This window comes from Poecilia reticulata, linkage group LG2 (genome assembly GCF_000633615.1).
Source record: "Poecilia reticulata strain Guanapo linkage group LG2, Guppy_female_1.0+MT, whole genome shotgun sequence".
Classification (NCBI taxonomy): domain Eukaryota; kingdom Metazoa; phylum Chordata; class Actinopteri; order Cyprinodontiformes; family Poeciliidae; genus Poecilia; species Poecilia reticulata.
In genome coordinates this window covers 37,546,055-37,562,578 of record NC_024332.1, presented here as the reverse complement: position 1 = coordinate 37,562,578, position 16,524 = coordinate 37,546,055, and the positions used below count along the sequence as shown (strand labels likewise).

At 37.3% G+C, this 16,524-nt stretch overlaps 1 protein-coding gene across 5 annotated transcripts in view; it reads right to left on the bottom strand.

The window, feature by feature from the left end:
* thsd7ba (thrombospondin, type I, domain containing 7Ba) overlaps positions 1-16,524 on the bottom strand; it is a 199,710-nt gene that overhangs the window by 76,114 nt on the left and 107,072 nt on the right. For all 5 annotated transcript variants that reach the window (XM_008403104.2, XM_008403129.2, XM_008403136.2 and 2 more), the window contains 5 exons: positions 12,816-13,007; positions 10,219-10,450; positions 3,908-4,023; positions 2,964-3,096; positions 441-544 (listed from right to left, as the gene is read on the bottom strand). In XM_008403104.2, the coding sequence (XP_008401326.1) occupies positions 441-544; positions 2,964-3,096; positions 3,908-4,023; positions 10,219-10,450; positions 12,816-13,007 (777 nt within the window). The remainder of the gene's footprint in view (positions 1-440; positions 545-2,963; positions 3,097-3,907; positions 4,024-10,218; positions 10,451-12,815; positions 13,008-16,524) is intronic.

Sequence of the window (16,524 nt, the reverse complement as noted above, 5' to 3'; positions counted from 1 at the left end):
GAGTCTGTTTATGCCTGGAAGTTAAATCTCTCCTTACAACATTTTGATGTTGTTTTATATAGCCTGGATATGCAGAATAATAATAATAATAATAAAAAAAACATATATCATAAATTAAATGTTATTATTTGAAGATGGTCCAATTAACGTGAGTATGTATTAATGCTCCTGCAACATCACAAGGGAGTGCTAACAGTGCTGAAAGTGTACCTTATTAGCAGAATACATTATTAGGAAGCCTATGCTGTATTACAAAGAAACAATTCAAAAAAGTTGTCTACTTCTTTTCCACATCACCTGTTCAAGAAGCCCAACAGGAACAGATATTTGATCTTTTGTAAACGCAGACAGTTTAAGGGTGGAACGGTGAAACACGGTGGCAGCAGCTGTGTGGAGAGCAGAAAGTGTGCAAAAGACAATAGGTCAGGGTTCATACTTGCCTCTTGTTTCTAAACCATTTCCACAGGCTTCTCCTGATCCCGATAATCCTCGTCTAACAGAATCGGGCACCAGGGTACAACTGTGCCACTTGTTCATCCTCCACCTTCATAGGGAGACAAACACAAAGGTTTTATTTGGTAAAGGATGAATGCAGTTTTGTATCATAAATGTCAGAACTTTTTATACTCAATGTGTAAATTGATGCAACTTTGATCAAGCATTATTCATCTTGTAGAGATAAACAAGAACATTATTATTGCTTTTAAATTAGTCTTGTTTGCACATTCTCTGTTAAACAGAAAAATGTTTACATAATGTATTTTGCCATGTTTATGTTGCAATATGTCCCGTTAAAATTACTGCTATCCCAAATATGATACGTCTTCGAATGTTATGCATATTTTATACATAGTTGTGATCAAACATAACATCAAACAAACACAAATACATTTTGAATCTCTTAACCAAATAACAAATTTGCATGTATGTTATGAAGCATTGTGCAATATTGTAGAATAATTAGTTAGCATTTTAAATAGGCAGATAAACAATGAGAACCAATTGTGAATAATTGTTTTTCTTGATGTTTTATTTCTCATGTTTAGATTACCAGGTGGTAAATTATAAACGCTTCAAATTAAACAACAATAAATGAGATTCACAGTTTAATGATTGGAGTCATGAAACTCCCTTTAACTACTGTGTTTCCCAACATCTTTATCTCATGCTTCATTTTTATGATAAATCTGATTCAGTACGGTGATACTGTCATTAATTCTCAATACCAACAGCAATAAACTTGTTTTAGATCATTTATATATATTGTTCCACTTGAAACAGCTAAAGAGTTTAAACCAACAGGTAAGTGTTGTTTAAATATATACACAGATCACTATGACCATCAGTCCACACTGGGCTTGTTTGAGCAGCGTATCACAGAAATGGTTGATCTCTTCTTAAAGTGTTTTCCACAGGAAGGCGACACAAATATACCTGGCCAACCAAGTAAATAAAAACATCATCTGAGCAGAAAAACCTTCCTTTGAGTCAGGGTTGAGTTCTGATGATTACAGGTCCATTCATGGCATTTTCGATGAATAGCACAGGCAATCTGATTTGCATAGGTCAAGAACAAGAGCTGCAGTGTTGCAAATATTTAGTGAATACATTGTCTAACCATCACAATTTGGACCAACTATTTTTCCTATTTAACTTGAAGGAAACTGAAGATAGAAGTGTGGTGAGCAGGGAGGATTTTTAACAGTTAGCTAGCAGATACTCAGTAGCTATCTGTTAGCTAACAGATAGCTAACAAATTCTCTCCAGAGAAAAAAGGTTGCACGTGTTTCTTTTTATATTTTTACTTTTATAAACACGTGGTTGTATTCGAGTTATTTTTTATTCCTTTTGTGCCAATTTTGAACATATTTTTTGGATTTAAAGGATTTTAAGGATTTTGTACAATCCTTAAAATCAATCCTTCTGCAAAGTGCTTCTGCAAAGTGACTTTTCTTCAATTACAAGAACACTTGAGGTCAAACTTCATGTGTGAACGATAAACGAAATAGTTGCAAATTTTGTTAGTTGGTTGTTCTATGACTATTTTTTTTTCACCAAACAATATCAGTAGCTAGCCTAAAAATATAACTGCAGCAGGATTTTGACCTTAATTAGCTAAGACTGGTAGTTGAGCCCGTCTAATCCAAAAACAGTAACAACGGCAGAGTGAAAATGACTGATTGTGAAAGTGAAGCTGAAATGCATTTTTCTGTGGAAACGAGAGGACATCTGTTAGAGCCAGATATCGTTGTCTACAGGCCCTGTTTGAAGTAGCTGCTTGCTTGACTCCCCCATGAGTCATGGTACCTGATTCTACAGAGAAGGATTGGTCATAGCCCCCTTTTAGTTTTTTTATGGGGGAAATCTGATGAATATTACGATAGTGTATAAGCTGCACGTTTAACAGCCAATCATCAGTCTGCCCACCCTAAACTTCAGTTTTACCTGATTATCGACCTGAGAAAGAAAAGTGTAGTCTTTTTAGAATGCACCAATGAGTATGTAGTGTAATTTAGAGATTGCTTTCCTGCATGTTGGATCAAAGTCAGATTCACCCACGTTGCTGGGCCATATCATCAAAGACATTATGGCTTCATCATCTGTGACCTTACAGATAATGTCATCAGTCTGGATAAGATAGCTGAGACAGCAGGCAGTGGTGCTCACTGAAATAACCTACTATGACATCTATATGGATAAACTGAATCTGAAGTTTTCTTTTTTTTAATGCAGCTACCTAACATGACAAACTAAAATATGTCTTTACTCAATAGGTCACTTGGATTATTTAACTCACTAACAAAATGTATTGAATATTTTACATAAACTAACTCTTACAACAAGAGTTATTTATCAGGTTGTTGCCCTTAACACGTTCCACAATGCATTACACACACGGTGCATTACTCTAAGTCTTGCTGATAAGAAAAGTGAAAATATTTAACAGTAAATTTAGTTTTTACCTAAACACCGGACATACACGAACTGAGTCACACTCCCTTCCTTCGTACAGTGTGTCTGGGCACTCTTGACCTCCATTAGCAGGCGTCTGAATGATGATTCTGTACCGAGATTGCATTGCAGCAGTTGAATTATCTGTTCAACACGAAACACAAATTTCACAAAAAGTATCTTCTTACAATGCAGTACACAAAAAGTATAAACAGGTAAATGAAGGAGACCCTTGTAGAGGACAGAGAATTAAAAATGATGAGAGCGCAGGTTTCTTATGAATGTCTCCAACGAAGATCAGACATCTGTGCAGTCTGACATCTCAAAGAGACAGCCAAAGAAACAAGTGGTCTCGAAATTGATCTGACTCTGATTAGCATGCCCTTGATGCCCGTGATGTCCTCCACTTCACTGCAGTCTGTTTTCGGACACACCACAATGTAATGGCTTCATTTGGCTCGGGCTCCAAGGCTCATTACACAAAACTAATTAGAAAACATTCAAAATGCTGCAATTAAGAAAGTGATTACATCGTCAGCAGGCCCAGTGGACTACAGTATATTTACAGCGAAGCTATGCCTGCTCACTTCTTCAAAAAACAATTACATATTTTTTGATTTACAAGATACTACAGTACACCTGTGGAAAACCCATTAAATATTCATTTTCCTCTTGATGTGTCAGCTTAATGTAATAAACACTTAAGGGCGTCATCTGCAATTAAATGCAGTTATTAAGCACACTGGACCAGTTTGATGTGCCAGTTCATTCTGCTTTGTCTTGATCAATTGTTCCCTCACAACATAACAACAAATTGTTAATGAAAAAAACTCTCAAATTGTGAACTGGTAGGTTTAAACTGATTAAGGATTATTTCCACATCATATGAATATTATTTTACAAAGTGTTGTCCATCTTATAGGTAAATAACATCATTCTTCATGCAAAGACCTACCTGGGAGACAAGATGCTGGACATGCTGTCCATTCGCTGAAGGGGGTCACCACACAGTCCTTCTTGCAGGGAAACAAGCAGGGTCGGGTAGTTTCTGGGCGAGAAGACTCTAAACACCTGCAAATGTGAACAAGAAGTGTCTTTAAATTGACCTTATCCCAATGAACAACGCACAACTTGGTTTTCATTGGCAAGAAAGCAATATGGTGGACCAGCTGTTTTGTGCTTCACAGATTTTCTTAATAAATGAGGCCGTTCATGCGTGCAAATTATAAACACACACATATTTTTATGTGTTGCTTTCCATCCATTGCCAAGCTCCTGCGGTAGAACAATCCCATTAGCAAAATGAAACCCGGAGATGCAGGTATTATTTATTTAGATCGTCTTTGTGCAGAAGATTGGAAAAGGCACACGGCAAAGCCAACCGTATTGAGCATAAAGCTTCCAAACCCATTAAAATTACCTGATGATCAGTGGGTTGACAGTCCTCAGAATTGGCCGTATGTGGACATTTACAATTATCTCATTAACATAGGAGCCGGTTCTTGTACCAGCTAACCCAGTTTCCCTACACAGGGTCAAATAGAGCCATATATCCATCTATCTCATGCCACACACACAGACCTGTTGCCGTGGTAACCAAATGACAACACCTCCGCTAACCTAGAAAGCTGAGGTTACATTTGAGTGTATCGGGATTCAACACCAAAAAACATGCGACATTTCCCACGCAAAAAACAGAACTTTCAGACCATTACAGTTGATTTTTATTTTGGATTATTGTTAATAAATAATCAGCAAAGGTTGATTAGCTAAACAATTGCACTACTATTAATCTGTCAGAAAGTGGGTGTTTATAAAAATTAAAATTTTTATTTTTAATTTTTTGGTAACTGAGCAGAAGCCCACTGTACTGCACAGCACATCTTAGTTAAGGTTATTGAAGTTAAGCTAACATAACTAGCCTACTTCCCTTCCTTGCGCTATTTCTTACATTAAAATATTTTACTGACCAGGAAAATGTGATACCTTGCTGTCTAGTTGTCATAGAGGTGACAACTAATAATTCATCGATCCATTTATCTTTTATATGTCATGAGTAGATTTAAGATTTAGCATGGTTTGTTGACAGCTAAAAACAATATCATCAACTTTTCTGCCACCCAGCAGGAAGTTGGGTGGGGGGGGTCTCGTGTGGGATGTCACATTTCAACACGTCTGTATAGCCATGTTTAGACAGGGGTTTAAATATTAGACATTTAGTGTTAGATAGCACATATCATATTTTAAAATTAACACATTTACTCTAAATATATAGCAGAAAGTTGGAATATATTAACAGAAAGCTGAAAATTTCACTGAAATTATCAGTTTTTAATTAGCTGTTTTCCTGCAGTGTGTGACAGAAACAACACAACTCATTAAGAATGTGACATTACTCGTTCTGCATCTAGATTACATATATATACATAACAGGTTCACCCCGAGTGCATTCATTCTTTCACATTTGAATCTGTCCTAATAATAGTTTCTTTGTAGATCTGCAGCAGATCTTCCTTGGAATTAGGCTGATCTGTAATTGTACCTCAATTTGAAGTATAAAATCTAACCTTTCAAAATATATTTTTCTTCCTCTTCCTGTACTCAAATTCTAACTGTATTCTACAATCTGCTTCTCCTGGTCTCCTTGTCGCTTTTTCACTTATTCATGCAAATCCTGAAAAATGTCAGAGAGCTCAGTGTTGAAGTAGCAATGAATTTGCTAAAAGAGGTAAAGAGATATTCAGTGAAAGCCCAGTGACATCTCACCTTATGCAAATCTTCACCTACTGGAGCTTTATCAAGAAAACTAAGCAACTTCACTGAATTATACTGTTAACACAAGACCAGTAAAAATAAAGGAAAGCACATCCACCAGTAATTGCACTGCCTCAACTTTGAACTAATAACATTTGTCACTAATGAATTCTACTGCTAATTAGAGGACCAGGACAGCTATTACACATTTTTATTATGTGAGATTGCCTAATTGTTTTTGAGATCCACAACCACTGCCTCCATAATCCGATGAGGCACAGTGTAGAAGGAGTAAGTAGCAGCTCTCAGCAACATTTTCTTTTCTAAAAATACACTTTGCTCCACCCGTGTCAGAGATAGGAAACTGGATAACGCCCCGCTGCCAGAAGTGTGTAACTCTAATAACAAGAAAAGCAGATTTAGCATTTTGTTGGAGTGTAATCTAGGAAGAAAGGGTTAAAACAAAGGTGTTAATTAAATTGGAGAAAATGTTTCAACATGAAAATTGCTTAACAGTACGTCATCTCTGACATGTTAAAGGAACTGTTAGTTTTTTTTAGTGCCTTCAAACACTTTTTTCTCTAAAATATATTTAAAAAAAAATCTTTTCATGTTTTTTAGGTAAATTAATTTCTCCTGTAATGTATCTTTAACACCCCACAGGCCGTGTTGTATTCTCTGAGTTGTAGAGCTTTAACATGATTGGCAAAATAAAATAATTCATAAGCTTTGATGTTTTGATCAACCAGCAGGCAAACCCCTCCTCCTTGTCTCGCAGAGGCATGCATAGATCTCCAAATTTCATTTCAGCCTGAGTGACTCCCCCCCCCCCCCCAACAACCAGAAATCCAGGATTCACTGGAAGCCCAGCTTGGTGTCACATCCCTCCAACTGCAGAAGCCAGCGCAGACAGGAATGAGATCAAAGTATACCAAAGCATGAGAAGGCAGGATATATAAAACCTTTTCCTTCCCTGGCATTATCCCCTCTCTTCTCTCTGCCTTTTTGCACTGATGCATGCCAGAGGCCATGGCAACGCAACAAAGCAGCTGGGGGAATATTGTGGGATTTGCTTAAAATGAGGATGTCAGACGTACAGTTAAGGCAATGAGGTTCAGCTGTGACAACACTGTGAGGATTGGAGGTCTTTTAGTCGTTTCTCAAAATGCCTTAAAGAGAGCAGTCAAAGACCAAATTAATTGCTGTCATGGTCTAAGGTAATCCACACTAAAAAGATAAAAACTCTTTACAGCAAAATATATCACCACAGTTTCCATAATTATTGAATTTATTTAAGTTCTCAGAATGACTGTGGATATTGATTTTCAACAGTAAACAGAAAACTACACTAAAATCGATCTTTGTAGGATGGACTCTGAATTAAAAGTGGCGCTTTGAAGTGGGATGACTCTGGACATTTTTACCTTGTGGAAAATCCACGTTTGTTTCTGTCATCTCCTGGTTTGTCCTGCTCTGCAGACCCTTTTTTTTGTTTGGCAGCTTTACAATATTGGAAATTATCTCTGTAAATTTGTTTGAAAACAACATCTATGCACAGTCATCACACTGAATATCACAGGATTTTGGAGAGTTTGTACTTAAACACACTGATCATAACCACCGATGTTAGTGGGATTATTTAATTAAAGGACACGTCGACGTTTCAGTGTCTCCAAGAATATATAGAGAAAAATGCTTTCATCAAAACCTAAGACATTTGAATTGGTAAAGTTGGAATATTTGTCAATGTTTATGTCCTGAGAAACATGAAAAAGCTATCACAGCTGCCCAGGGTTTTTGATCACTCACTGATTTTCAGTTTGAATGGAGCAGAAACGCTGCTGCTGCTGCTGCCTCGGCATGTGCATCGTTACTACTCCCAAGACGCACATCTTACCGACATTAAAGATTTTAATTCAGTTTTAGAGCTCAGCTGCTGTTAAATTGTAATAAATAATTACTTTAGATAGTTTACTCTAATCCTGTGTAGAGCTCTCTTTATTTCCCCCCTTTCATTCCAAGAAATGTGATTGGTGCAGCTCATGTAAAATTCACTCCATCTACCCGTTTCCCTCACAGTACAGTTTGGAGAGGCTTTCAAACCATAACGGCTATGAAACAATTTGAGATTAATACAGTATTAGTCTGATTTCACTGTTTTAATTCTGGACTCCACAGCTGCAGTGGATGGGGATCACAGCTGGACTCCAGGAGTAGCAGGAACTGCTCTGTGTCAGGTGATGTAATCTACATAAACTCTTGTTAAAAATGTACACAAAAATTTGTTTTAAAAAAATATTCAGGGATACACTTGTCATGCCTTATAAAAAGGTCAAAAGTTTAATTTGTGGTCTCACGTGACCAGAGGTCGTTCTTTGTCACCTACATGACTTATTGTATTGCTTTCTTTCAGTGACTTTTTGGTCTTACCTTTTCCATAAAGCCATGACTTTTGGAGACTGAAAATAATACTTATCCTTTCAACAAAATTTCCACCTGAGTGGTGGATTCTGCATCTCCACTAGAATTACCAAGTACCTCTCAGCTGCTTTTCTGACTAATGCTTGTCTTGCATGGCCTGTACGTTTAGCAGGTTTAGAATCACACCAAAGTCTTTCCAATTTTTGATGACAGATTGAACAGCTCCCTGAGATCTTCACAGCAAAGGATATTACTTTATAATCCAACCCTGCTTAGAGCCGACTGTAATTTTCCCCTGACTTGTCTGGAGTGTTTCTTTCTCTTCATGGTTTTGTTTTGATGGCAAATTAAGACAAAATTACTTGTTTAAATTATTAATCATGACATGCAGTATGTTTTTTTTTATTTCTCATACATACCGCCCTTGTCACAGAGCGCTATTTTAAACATATATTTGAGCAAAGTGTTGAAATATTGAATAGAGTTCACAGGTGTGTTACTACAGATGCTATTCTTGGGATGCGGAAAAAAGGAACAGAAATAAAACTGAAAATCAATCAAACTTTTTCCTGCAGGCTCTGAGCTGATACCAAGAAAAACCCACTAAGCTTTTGGTTGAGCCACAGATCCCTGCAGAGATTATTGTGCACCATGAAATGCTTAGGTGTTTTGCTGACTGAAGGAACCTGTTTTTCACAAACATTGGTTTTTGTTTTGAAATTTCTGTTCAGAAATGTTGAAGACATTTTCAGCTGAATGTTTGATATCAAGTAGAAAAACAATGTCGTCTGATGACGGTTGTGTATCCCTAAGAGTATATGTGCCTCATTTAATTTAGTAACTGGAAGCACTAACTCACAAGTTACTGATAAGACACAATCATCGAATAGCAACATGCAGGTCTAAGTTTTAGGTGGTGTTCCAATAAATGAACACTTTGCAGGGATATGAGAGAGGCGAAGTGATTAAATTCACGGCACACTGTACGAGCGAGATCTGTTGGGGGAGCAGAAATGACAGCTTTCATTAAAGCTTTTGTGGTGGCAGACAGGACGCGCATGAGAAAAAAGCCTCTCCATAATCCATTTTATGGCCCTGTCAATAATATGTTGAGCTAAAGAAGGGCAAACTTTGTGAATTATTTATAAATCTGTCTTTCTGGTGCGGGCTTTAACATCATTAAAGTGACAGCACAAAAGCCCTTAGCAGTGTTTGATATTGTATTGCTGAAAGAGAAGGATAATGGGGGAGCAGATGCAAGATGAATCTCGGGTTCACACACTCATATATATATATATATATATATAAGAATAGCAAAAGCACAGAGTGAAAGTATAAAGGAAGAGAGACACTTCACAAAACTCTTGGGTTGGGTTTTTTTGGTGGGGCAGGGGGGGGTGAACATTGTGTATTTAGAAATTATAGTATACAAGGAGTATTCAAATATTTGACTATTTGCACATAATTTCCCGACAATCTTTAAAAGGTACAGATTACTTGTGACTAAAAACATAGAAAGAAAAGATAAAAAGAAAATATGACTTTCTTTTCTAGGTAGAAACACATATGTTGGTTTGAAAAGATCAAAATGCAGGAATAACCAAAGTAATTATAAAACTCAGAATAAAGTCAAAACATTGAAAAAGCATGAAATCTTAGTCGTTCTCTTGTCTATTGCAAATCTGGTCTAGTTTCTAGTTCAAATATTTTAGTACACTAGAAATAAGACAAAACTACCTTACAAGTGACTTTTTAGCAATATATAGAAGGTTGTTTTAACTCCATAATTCCTTAATAATAATATTAAAAAAGGTACCAATTCCAATTGTTACAAGACATTTTCCTCATGTTATAAATGAAACAATCTGCCGGTGGAACTTGTACTTTTTCATCCAGTAATTATTGACATAAAACAAGCTCCTATATCTTGCTGAAAAGTGACTTGTAAGTTAGTTTGTCGTATTTCAAGTGTACTGACAGATTCACACTAGAAACTAGACCAAAACACTGTGGTAAGATTTAGCGTTTTTGTAGTGAAATGCTTTAAAATGTCCTGATGACAACAAATGTACCCGGTGGCAGAGAGCATACCTTTTACTTAAGACTGGAGCAGCATTCATCCTCATGCAGCTGACGTTTCGGCTCTGAACACCAACAGGGCAGGCGGACGTCTCATTGCGGGAGCTAGTTTCATTGGTTTTAGAAGACGCGTCCTCAGTACAGGGTCCCCATTCAGAGGCTTCCCAGTAAAACACAGAGCAAGGATGGTCATTGCAGACTCGCCATTCCTGTAGGGCTGGGGCAGGTGGGCATGCTTTACCATCTGGAGGTGAACACAAGGAAACATAAAACAAAAACATTTCACAATCTAGCATTTCGAAAAGTGCAGATTGGTCCGCTGTCTTCGGACTCAGCCCAACAGTCCTTTCTTGATTTGGCTCAAAGCGGTTTAGCTGGCAGTCATATATCTGCTGCATCTGCCTACAACAGTTCTAAAATCTGAAATGTCCACCAACAGCTAATAAATCTTTCAACTAATCACCTACATTTCAGAGGGCTTCTGAGCAAGGATGAAATAGAGCAGAGTCAATAAAAAACCCAGCTGCCTTCGGCCATGACAGATAAATATTCAAGTTTTTAAAACCTGCTGTGCATTTCACAAAAGATGAAGAGTCTTAGCACTTTGAGAAAACATTTTACGCTGCAACTGCTTAGTAGCAGCCAGATGCTGCTTATCACATGGTTAACTTATGCTCAGAGAAGATGAATCACCTTTATGCAGCGCTGGCTTTGACAGTTTGAGGGTCTGGAGCTTTCAGGTGTGTGTAACACAATGCTAAGAAGGAAACACATTAAGAAATGYGTTGCTAAAAAAAGCAACTGGCAGCTGTTACAGTTGGTAAACAGTTTTGCAAAATCCCCTACGAAATGAGACCAAAATAGCCATTATTCAAAGCAGATAGTTCAATAAGACTAAAGACTAAGAAGGAAATGCAAGAAGCAGTGCAATATCCTTGTTTCTTTGCTAATGTTTAGCGTAAGCTATTGCTTCATTTCCGCAGCTTTTCTTCCCTTTTTCCAAAATTACCAGCAGCTATTTTCAGTCATTTTCAAGCACAATTTGTTTTACTCAACAGATTTCATTTTGGAGAGTAGATAATAATGTGTTATGGCTGTGATCTACATGTACATAAATGTACATACATATGAGTGAGCTTCCCTCTAAATGAAGTGTGTGTATGTAATGTGTGTCAGATCAGAGAGGCAAGGTTGGAGCAATTTTTGGAGCAGAAGATTATTATAATAAAGAAAGATTGGACATACCAGTGAGTTGACAATGAATTTCTCTGTAAACTCAATTACGAGGTTATTTTTTGACAGATGACACATGATCAAAGTCAGCCATTTATCATGACAATGATCCCAAACACTTCTGAAAATGTCACTCGATAATTTTCAGATAGTAGTAAAACAATAGATGTCCACTAATCTCAATAAACTGAAACAGCTTGGTAAACAATGATGCAAAAGGACTTCAGAAAATCGATGCAATTCAAACTCAAAGGCAACCCTGATGCTAACATGTAGCAAAGATGGCTATAAAAGCAAAATAATAAAAAAAGTGATTTAAATTCTAACTTTCACTTATTTTCTAAGGGCAGCACTGAGTCCACTGTCTCATGTTGTTAATGTGAGTTTCTCTGTTTCTGACTACTAGGACTCCTCAATCTGAATGGAATAAAATGATAAAAGCCAAACTGATGATGAGCTGAACGTGTTAATTGCAGAGTGTTGAGGACCACAGCAAAACACAAACATGACTTTTTCACCGAACTACAACCAACGAGATGCTTACGGTTTCTGATCTACTTTGCATTCCACAGCTGTACTGTGGTTTCACACAAACTGCTCTCTCACAGCCTCCTCTGCCAGCCAACAGATATCCAGCAATTGGGTTTAAGCTGCAAGATTCTTTCATCAGCTGTTATTGCTGATATGTGTTTAGTTACAGGGATTAATGGGCAGCAGCCGCCTGCCAAGGCAGCCTGACTTGAAAACATGAAGTATACAGAGAAACACTTGCCAGAGGAACAGCTCCTGATAATGGATGATCTGCTCAAACCTCAAATGTTTTCTGAAATGAAAAATGTCTGTATAACACTCTTAAATCTGGGGAACCAGGCGAAAGGGCTGCAATGCTGGTGAAACCACGCTGATAAAACCTGCCGCTCAATCAATCTTTATCTACTATTTGCTGAGCTTAGTTTTCAGTTAATTCTGAAACTCTTCTTAACATTTCTAGTTACAAAATAAAGCTTAGGCGCTGCACTTTTACTTATGGATACATCTTATATGTTTTTCATACATGTTATATGAGTTAATTTTAATATTTAATTGATATTCAGTCTTAGTCAATGTAAATTTGCCTATTTTTAAGGAGGATCTATTACACAAAATTTACATTTTGCACATTTTTGTGCTTCCCCAAAGCACAAACTTGATACCAAGTTATTGCCAAGCAATTACTTACTTGGCAATAAGTTATTGCCATTAACTTATTAATGGCAATAAGTTGTCATTGATAAGCAAATAAAAAAAGGAAGCAAACTGGTTGAAAAGTAAAATGTGTGGAAGAAATTCACACATATGGAGAAGAGTCAAAGTAATCAGAGGGATTTTAAGGTTACCTTTTCCTGGGATGGCTAATACTGTGCGACTGCGGCTCTGCTTGCCCTCTGCGGTCTTTGTGGCGCAGCTGTGTGAGCAGGAAGACCAGGAGGACCAGGAGCCCACCACACAGTCTGTAGAACAGGCAACATCACAGGCCTCCTCAGTGGGTGGAGGCTCTTCTACACAGTGGCCGTCGGGCACATCACCTCCTAAACATGGCATAGTAACACAGCTGAAATGAAAATGTTGGAATTGTGACTAAATTATGAGTTATGTGCAATAACTGGCATTCATCTTAAGGCAATAAAGGGAGAGAAAAGGTTGTTTTCAGTTTTTATTTTATTTGAGAGTTGACAAAACAGATATAAGAGTGTCAACCACGTGACACCAAAATCAACGGTGGATTATTTTACACTAAAATGCATAATTCCTTTTTACTAGAGGTGTGCCGATCGATCGGCCACCAATCATAATCGGCCGATTTCCATGAAAAAGTGYATGATCGGTGATCGGCGATCATTGTCTCTTGTTGCCGATACCGATCASCTGCATCTCATTTCGCAGCCTGCCTGTGCAGCTGGTCTCCTCTTTCCTYCACACTGCGCAAACGCGCAGCAACAAATCCTAAGCGATGTGGAACTATAACGCACTGAGTGAATGGGGAAGTTTGCGTGTTGCGGCGGAAAATTGAAGCAGGTCAAAATGCATCAACACAACGAAGCTAATATGGCATARAAACAATGGCATACTTGACGGAGTTTGGCTACATCGAGGCTCRCTGCAGTTAAAAAGACATGGAGGATCAGATAGCAGGTAAACCAGCGCACAGCTACAAACACTCACCCGGATTAGCATGACGGTCAGAAAGCTAAACTAAAACCCGCAAAATTATTTAAGTCTTCGAGCTGCGATGTAAGACGCTGGTTCTATTCTTGCTGTTGAACCGCTGCAACTCGCTACAGGTAGTAATATTTGACAGACGGAGCGCCGCTTCTGCTCCACCTGGTAGTGACTCTCACACCGAACCTCTGCTTAAAGCTGCAGTATCTAACTTAAAAAATACATTTTACATACGTATTAAAACTTTCGCTGTCCTAACATGAGACAGATAATCTCTGAAAAAATAATCGATCTCCTCCCTGCTTTACATAATTACTCCGCTCAGTCAGAAACAGCCAATCAGAACTAGCAGTAATCAGCTAGCCGCCATGCTATCAGGAAGTTTTCATTCAGTAACTCTGGATTGTTTATTGTAATGGAACTTATATTTGGATTTGAATGTTAAGTTTTATACTTGAATTTTTTGGGAATGTTGAGAGGTTTTATTTTGACTCTTTGCATTATTTAGCCTCTTCAGAGCCTTCATATGTTATCAGTCTGTTAAAGATGGTATTACTGACAGCAGTACAATTTGCACAATGCCTGTTTTGTTTAGTTTTCTTGGAAAAAGTTATTAAAAACAAGTTTTTATCTAAATTAAGGTGAATTCATGGTTCCTTTTTCCACATAATGTAACCGGTAGTGTTTATGATAAAAAAATAATAATAATTATGTGATTGGCATCGGTGATCAGCCCTCATGGGTGATCGGAATCGGAATCGGCAGGAAAAAACCTGATCGGCACATCTCTACTTTTTATTAAATGAAAAAAAGTGTGACAATAAATCAATTTGTGTCCAGGTGTATGCGTGCATATAAAAAAACAACTGAGGAACTATTAGAGTTACACAAACTCAGCTTTTATTTTTCAGTATCAGCAATATTATTGCCTTCACTAATCTGAAAAATGCTCATTCTTATACATCTGATAAAACTGAGCAGGTAAACTAATCTTGTATTTTCTCTCTTAATTTCTTTTGCAACTTAGCGTTTCAATATATCCAACAAATAGGCACCACTGTGCATAAGGTGAAGTGGGTCAAATTTGGCTTATTTTTCTTTAGTATGTACTCATATCCATATAAACACTATTATTTATGAAACCATTAGGCTACATCTTAAGAAAATAACACTTTTTATAGCTACAATTATTATTTTCTTTCCCATAAACCAACTTGATTCTTTGTGTGACTGTATGTGTGTGAACTAAAAACTGAACAATGGAAAACAGTGGACAGGGTGTGCAGGTGTAGTCCTGGAGAGAAGGGGTCACTGAGCTGCATCTTCAAGCCATGACCTTTAGTGTGCAGTGGAGTGGATCACAGCCAAGTGGAAAAAGGCCAGGATAAGAGTCAGCTCCTCCAGGCCTGAGGCTACGCTTCTCAAACAAAGAGGCAGACAGTCCCTGACCCAATTTAAGTGACTTTGTGTCAATAAGTAATATCGCTTGATGAACATAATACTGACAGCTAAACACGGTAGTGGTAGCAAAATGCTGTTTTGCTGATTCAGGACTTGCAAGATTTAAAAGTCCTGATGGCACCAAATGTACAGCCTGCCACTGGCTGTTATTTAACTCATGTTATTTCTGTCTGATGACAAAATTTGCTTTATGGCCTGAAACATTTCAGCATGACGAGAAAAGTAAAAACTGGAGAAATCTGTAAAGGCGCCAATATGTTTTCATAATAATGTACTTAGCGTGATGAGAAACAGTGCGACACCAGCTTCACTCAATTCTGATTCAATATTTCAACATTAATCTTTTTAGAGTTCATTGTTGGGAGTCTGGTTTGTTAACATGCTTTTTTAAAAACAGCCGTTTTCAAGATCATAAAGTACCAAATGAAATGTAATTCTCTCTGTTACAACAAATWTTACATTCAATCCAGCAGTGCTTGGCATTCATGATGYAAGTAAACCAAATGATTTAAAATTACATTGCACACAGGTATATTGCTACATTGTAGTAATAATGGATTTACAGTAATTCTAACAACTTCTTGTAGTTGACAGAGCTCCCTTCAAAGTTCCTGGTAAAACACAGAAAGAATGTAGTCGGATCGAAAAAAAACTGTCCGTTGTGTTATGATTCTTTTTTGGTAATACAAGATAGTTTTTTTTTAAGTCATCTCTCAGCTTCCAACTTGCAGGCATGTAGTGAAATCTGTAAACCTTCTCTCAATTAAAAAAGTCAAGCAAATAAGTCAGTAGAACTATTGACTCAAAATAAACTAAACATTTAACGTGCGACTATTCATCAGTATTGCAGTATATAATATCTTCCTCAAAATAATATCTAYTTTTTAATTTTTGCGATTGTCTCTATAAAATGAGAGAGAAACAGAAAAAAAAGTGGGATGTCATCAACTTGTCAAAACAATGCCAGCAGCAGCCCAGGCATCGCTTTTATAGATATACACCTCCACCGCGTAGTGTCATTAACTTTGCTGAACTTGCCACTASAACAAGATATATAGTTTAACAATAACAACTCTAGGGCATATTTGTTATCAATTTGTTGTTGTTGTTTTTTTTGTCCCCATACACTCTTAATATTGGAGGAAACAGCTAATGCAGAAAAATACGAGCCTTGGTAACGCCTCATGAGATAAATGTGAAATACTCCCTCAGGGAGTTTGAAAACCTTTTGCCCATAGAGTTAAAGCATCTAAAGCTACATCAAAATATCTGGCATGTGTGCAGCAGAAGATTGTCTAGAAATAATGGAGAAAAGCTAGGGACCACTGCATCCAGTGATTTAGCTTTAGCACACTTTAGGAGTGTACCGATACACTTTACTCCAAACTCAGCACAGCAGGTCTACAATAATAACAATATGTGATG